Below are 6,737 nucleotides of genomic sequence, written 5' to 3'. Positions count from 1 at the left end.
AAAACAAGTAGCCTACAATTGTAGTAAAAGACAAATATATTTGTTTATTTTTTAATAACCAATTTATATTCTTTATTTATGTTCAGCCAACAAAAAAATGTTTTATGTTGTTCATTAGGTAAACTTGACTATGTTGTGACAACTAATGACTTAAACATAATTTTTTTGTGCCTCTCAAGAAAACTAATTATCCTAAATTACCTCAATTAAATATTTTTTATATCTCCAGTTAGTTGTTTTAAGTCAGTACAACTTCTATTCCAACGAGTTGAGTGAACAAGAAAAAGCAAGGGGAAATTAGTACTAAGATTTTTTTGTTGTGCAGGCTTAAAATGTTTTAGTGTTGTTGTGAATCTACTTTTATTCAGATACATGGCATCATGGATTAAATCAAATACCAATCAATTAAAAAATCAAAACCTGACTTAATATGCTAGAAATCTTATAATGGTTTTTTTTAATCAGGACATTTGTTCAAAACAACCATAAAAATAAACAAACAAATGACTCACTAATCACAAAATCAAAGTCATGCAGTTTTTCTTGCAAATGCAGGTAGCAAAAATAATTAAATGAAGGGTGTAAATAATAATAATAAAAAAAAAACATGTATTTCATAATGTTATTTCCCCCCACTTTCAGTTGTTTTACTTCAACGAAACATTGGATTTTTGTGATTTTTAAATAAAATATCAAAAGGAGAAACAATGCAAATTAATTTTTTACAGCATTCTTAGATCATATTTACTTAGATATTTTTATAATATTTTTTATGGACACAGCAACATGGCACATGGCAAAACATTTCCGAGACAAATATCTTATTAAGGGTCACCAAAGAGCTTTATGTGTGAATCTTTTCTTCCTATTGTTTGATTTCTTTATTTGGATTGACACACCAAGCAACTTTTTTGACAGTGCACTATATATTTAACACGATCTCTCATTATTTGTGTTGATGTCTATGCAAATTTATGTCCTGCTATTAACACACAGAATATTTGTCATTGTAGCAATTGTAGTAAATGTGCTCTCATACAGAATGATGAGATTGTGTAGAATAATTCCTTGTTAATGTACATGCCTGGTTTCACATCAGAAAAAGTCAGACAAATATAGACTCCCTACCATTCTCTGTAGTCAATGAACAAGTGTTAAGATTGTGGTTCTGTTACTACAAGGGTTAAAATCACTTTCCAGATCATTCACTTTCTTTGTTGCTCTGTGGTGGAATGAAATTTGTCTAATTTTTTGTTTAGTTGATCAGTGGCGGTTCAGTAGTCAGTGCAGAGGCAGTATGGGATCATGTGACGATGGCTGAGCGGGAGTTGGCTTTTAAGGCAGGGGATGTCATCAAAGTCCTGGATGCCTCAAACAAAGACTGGTGGTGGGGCCTAATCGACGATAAAGAAGGCTGGTTCCCTGCCAGCTTTGTGAGGGTAAGTCTTGGCTTATTATTTTTTATTATACCAGGTCCATCACTTAATATGTTTAAACATAAAATTTGTATTTGGCCTAGGACAAACAAAACGTATACCCAGAGGTGGGTAGTAACGAGCTACATTTACTTGAGTAACATTTTGGAAAATATCTACTTTTTAAGTAAAATTAAAAGTGTGTACTTTTACTCTTACTTTAGTAAATTTCTATTAGGAAATCTGTACTTTTACTTCTTACATTGCGTGACGTTCCTTCGTTCCTTCATTTTAAAATATGCTTTTTAAAACGCGTTGTTTATTTCAAGGTTGTCGTCTCTTTTTACGGGCATTCCCGAGTGATCGATTCTTTTGAGTCGATTCTTTTGAAAGCTTTAATTGAACAATGGGCAAAACCATTTGAATAGGCTAATGAATCAGTTCAAATGATTTGTTTAGTTCGCAGCACGATCTGAATCATCTGAAGCAGGATTAATCACTCCTCGTAGCGCGAAATTTAAGAACACGCAGAACACAAAGAGCATTGGATGAAGTGGATATTAATCTACACTCACCTAAAGGATTATTAGGAACACCTGTTCAATTTCTCATTAATGCAATTATCTAATCAACCAATCACATGGCAGTTGCTTCAATGCATTTAGGGGTGTGGTCCTGGTCAAGACAATCTCCTGAACTCCAAACTGAATGTCAGAATGGGAAAGAAAGGTGATTTAAGCAATTTTGAGCGTGGCATGGTTGTTGGTGCCAGACGGGCCGGTCTGAGTATTTCACAATCTGCTCAGTTACTGGGATTTTCACGCACAACCATTTCTAGGGTTTACAAAGAATGGTGTGAAAAGGGAAAAACATCCAGTATGCGGCAGTCCTGTGGGCGAAAATGCCTTGTTGATGCTAGAGGTCAGAGGAGAATGGGCCGACTGATTCAAGCTGATAGAAGAGCAACTTTGACTGAAATAACCACTCGTTACAACCGAGGTATGCAGCAAAGCATTTGTGAAGCCACAACACGCACAACCTTGAGGCAGATGGGCTACAACAGCAGAAGACCCCACCGGGTACCACTCATCTCCACTACAAATAGGAAAAAGAGGCTACAATTTGCACGAGCTCACCAAAATTGGACAGTTGAAGACTGGAAAAATGTTGCCTGGTCTGATGAGTCTCGATTTCTGTTGAGACATTCAAATGGTAGAGTCAGAATTTGGCGTAAACAGAATGAGAACATGGATCCATCATGCCTTGTTACCACTGTGCAGGCTGGTGGTGGTGGTGTAATGGTGTGGGGGATGTTTTCTTGGCACACTTTAGGCCCCTTAGTGCCAATTGGGCATCGTTTAAATGCCACGGCCTACCTGAGCATTGTTTCTGACCATGTCCATCCCTTTATGACCACCATGTACCCATCCTCTAATGGCTACTTCCAGCAGGATAATGCACCATGTCACAAAGCTCGAATCATTTCAAATTGGTTTCTTGAACATGACAATGAGTTCACTGTACTAGAATGGCCCCCACAGTCACCAGATCTCAACCCGATAGAACATCTTTGGGATGTGGTGGAACGGGAGCTTCGTGCCCTGGATGTGCATCCCACAAATCTCCATCAACTGCAAGATGCTATCCTATCAATATGGGCCAACATTTCTAAAGAATGCTTTCAGCACCTTGTTGAATCAATGCCACGTAGAATTAAGGCAGTTCTGAAGGCGAAAGGGGGTCAAACACCGTATTAGTATGGTGTTCCTAATAATCCTTTAGGTGAGTGTATATCTATACAATCAAAACTGCAAATGTGTAATATTGTTTGCCAGCAATGATAAAAGCCCGCCATATGTGCGCACCCGCGCGACCTGTTCATCAGACACAGCAACATGCGCGTTACCTGTCAGACACAGAGACGTGGGCTTGCAGAAATATACATTTGAACAACAGAAGGAAGAAAACTTGTTGATGGGCGTGCCTGTTTACTGTTTGTTTACAAGTAAGAGCGTTTCACAACACACACGTGACACAACACGAGAAAACATGAGCTTTGTTCAAAAATGTGTATTTCATTTAAGAGAGCACTGCAGATGTTCTAGATCATCTTAGCAAATGCTCTGAGTTTAGTTAATGCATTGTATACGCAAAACTCTGCAGGTTCACTTTAGTTTGACATGGTCTATTATTCTAAATAAGTTGTGTAAACTACATTGACATCAGGACTAGATGAAATTTACAGAAATGCTTGTCTCTTCTGTGTTTGTATATTCTTTAGTCTCTCTAGTATATTGCAAAGATATTTGCTTATGATAATTAAAAATATTGATTAAAATGTAATATTAAAATATTGGCGTTAATATTAATTTAATGTAGTAGGCCTATATAATCAGATACTAAGTTACTAGCTACTAGCATTTTTACTTTTACTCAATTAATTTTTAAAATAGTGACTTTTACTTTTACTTGAGTAACAATTTCTCTAGTTACTTGTACTATTACTTGAGTAAAGATTTCGGCTACTCTACCCACCTCTGCGTACAACTGATTTTATTTTCACTACGAAAGCAATATAAAGAAAGCAAATGTGCATCCAACACCCTTGGCTTGACAAAGCAGATTAATTTATATGTTAGAGGTGTCTAGATGGTCGAAAACAACTTATCTAAAAATAAATGACTGATTGTTTGATTTGATTTGTTTATCCCTTTTGTGTTCATCCTTGGGTGGGGGTGCAACTAGAAATCTCGCCTAGGGTGCCAAAATATCCATAAATAGCAATGCTCACTTTATTTCAAACATTTGTTTTGTTTCTTATTTTTAACAAAATACATAACTTCCACATACATTTTAAAAAAAATTGACTTTTCAAACTGTCATTAAAATGGAAGATTGCATCTCTGGAAGATTGCAAGTTTATTTTATATGATTGTGTGCATGAAATCTGGGTTACAGTGGCTAAATGGTTTAATTTATCATCTGTGGTAGTCTGTAAAAAAATAAGCATCTATTGCTGTAACCATTTATTAAGGACAGATAGAAATATTTTATTACATAGACTTGTTACCTGGCAGTCAAAATAACATTCTTTAACCCAGTGACAACTAGGGATCAGATGAGTTTCTTTTTTTGTCAGCTGTGGGTTAACCAGGATGATGAAGCCACAGAATCAACAGAAGGTGTCATGGTACACAATGGACACATTGACACAGCCAATGGAGGTCTGTGTATTAGCCAACCACTTCAGAATCGAGATCAGATGAGGGCCAATGTTATCAATGAGATCATGAGCACCGAGCGCCACTACATCAAACATCTGAAAGACATATGTGAGGTATTGCATTGCTTTTATGATATAAGATTATTTGTAACGTTTCCTATCTTCCTTTTTTACTGTAATCAAAATCAGATTTTTAAAGCTGCTTCTCTCTATAGGGCTACTTTAGGCAGTGTCGAAAGAGGGTGGACATGTTTAATGATGACCAACTGAAAGTGATTTTTGGAAACATTGAGTGCATCTACAGATTTCAAGTGGGATTTGTTAGGGACTTGGAGAAACAGTACAACATTGAGGAACCCCATCTCAGTGAGATTGGACCGTGCTTTCTGGAACACGTGAGTACATTGACATTTGCTTCAATATCATCATAATATTATCATGGTATCTTTAGGGAATTGCAAGTCTCTCAACTATTTAACTATTGAGAATATTTACTAATAATTCAGTTAGATGACCTTTGTCTGCCATACAGCAAGATGGTTTCTGGATCTACTCAGAGTACTGCAACAATCATCTTGATGCCTGCATGGAACTTTCAAAGCTGATGAAGGATGGGCGGTATCAACACTTTTTTGAGGCCTGTCGCCTTCTGCAGCAGATGATTGACATTGCCATTGATGGGTTTCTGCTAACTCCTGTGCAGAAGATCTGCAAGTATCCACTACAGCTGGCGGAGTTACTCAAGTACACAACACAGGAACATAGGTAGCACACACTGCCTAAACCACTGGATCTGTTTGATCTTTTTAATACTCCCTACTAAACAGGGTTGATGTATTTTTGTAAGCAAAACCCTGAAGCAAGGTTCTTCAGGAACGCTTCAGCATGACAGCGTCTCCAGCACGTGTAACAAAACATCCAATGAGGTGATGATACATCATAGGCGGGTGACGTATGGACCAGGAAACATAAAAGGGCATCCAGAACAGCATTTTCAGCTAACGAGTGCCAAAGCAAGATCTAACAATGGCTGCACGGAGTATGGCAGGGAGACACAGTGTCTCGTTCCTTTTTCAGGGAACCGGTGTTACAGACGTAACCCAAGATGTAACTCGCACTGCGTCACCATGGTTACCATACCTCCAAATGCGTGTCTCTGTGTATAACTGAACACAACACAAGAGGTGAATATTCTCCACTTTAGGGCATAACGTTTCCTTGAGGATGGAGCTCTTGTCATTTCAAGCCTTTATGCACGGCTTGACATTAAGCATTGTCATGTGGTTGTCCTTCGGACAAGTAAACTTGTCATTCACTTGTCCGAGTACAAAAATTACTGTCCAACGATAAAAAAATGATATTTCATTTGAATTCTCAATATAATTGTTCCGGATCTAGATTGGTAAAGTTTGCTTCTAAGCATTTTAACTAGTGTCTGCTTTGGCCACCTGAATTTGGTTATAGGCCTACTCTCCGTGACTGCTATAAAACAAAGGCAAGCAGTAATTATTATTAGTGTTAAGGCTGTAGGTTAACTTTTTTTGCTAGAAAGGTTTAAAGTTTGGTAGCACAGGCAGGCCTGGATTAAGAATTCAGGGGCCCCTGGGCACAAGTGTTTTGTAGACCCCAACACCCCCCCAAGCTCCCCCCCCCCGGGCACACAATAAAGTTTTGAAAGAGCCTACAGCGTATGGATCACCTACATTTTATACAGGATTACATTGCTAAATTACAAAATATGATCACAATCTGAAGGAAGATATCAACACCTGTACACATTCTCCATCATACAGGATTTACAACACAACAATGCTTTTCTGGACCAGCAACAGCAATATCAAGACATTTCCCTGCATACTGTAACTCACTGGCATTTGCAAGCACACAATTCAGTTCTATCAGATTCTTCCATAATTCACAAACAAACACGCCGGATTAACAAAACTGTTTTTAAGAGAAAATATAAGAACTTTATTAAGATAAATGATAGGACGTTCTTAAGAATATTCTTAAAAGTAATTCTCAAATATTTTCTTATAAACACATTCATTTTTCTAAGAATTAAAGGGCAGACTTTGTCAATGATTATACTATAGTAA

At 37.3% G+C, this 6,737-nt stretch overlaps 1 protein-coding gene across 4 annotated transcripts in view; it reads left to right on the top strand.

The window, feature by feature from the left end:
• Positions 1 to 1,243: 1,243 nt before the first annotated feature.
• The window catches only part of LOC130549335 (rho guanine nucleotide exchange factor 9), an 85,976-nt gene continuing 80,482 nt past the window's right edge, over positions 1,244 to 6,737 (top strand). For 3 of the 4 annotated variants that reach the window (XM_057326528.1, XM_057326525.1, XM_057326527.1), the window contains exons 1-4: positions 1,244 to 1,439; positions 4,555 to 4,752; positions 4,854 to 5,033; positions 5,171 to 5,403. In XM_057326528.1, the coding sequence (XP_057182511.1) occupies positions 1,314 to 1,439; positions 4,555 to 4,752; positions 4,854 to 5,033; positions 5,171 to 5,403 (737 nt within the window). In that variant the 5' untranslated portion in view covers positions 1,244 to 1,313. The remainder of the gene's footprint in view (positions 1,440 to 4,554; positions 4,753 to 4,853; positions 5,034 to 5,170; positions 5,404 to 6,737) is intronic. The other variant, XM_057326526.1, reaches the window with a different exon arrangement.

This window comes from Triplophysa rosa, unplaced genomic scaffold, assembly GCF_024868665.1.
Source record: "Triplophysa rosa unplaced genomic scaffold, Trosa_1v2 scaffold101_ERROPOS106501, whole genome shotgun sequence".
Classification (NCBI taxonomy): domain Eukaryota; kingdom Metazoa; phylum Chordata; class Actinopteri; order Cypriniformes; family Nemacheilidae; genus Triplophysa; species Triplophysa rosa.
The sequence above is the reverse complement of the archived record's forward strand: the minus strand, read 5'-3'. Positions and strand labels throughout refer to the sequence as shown.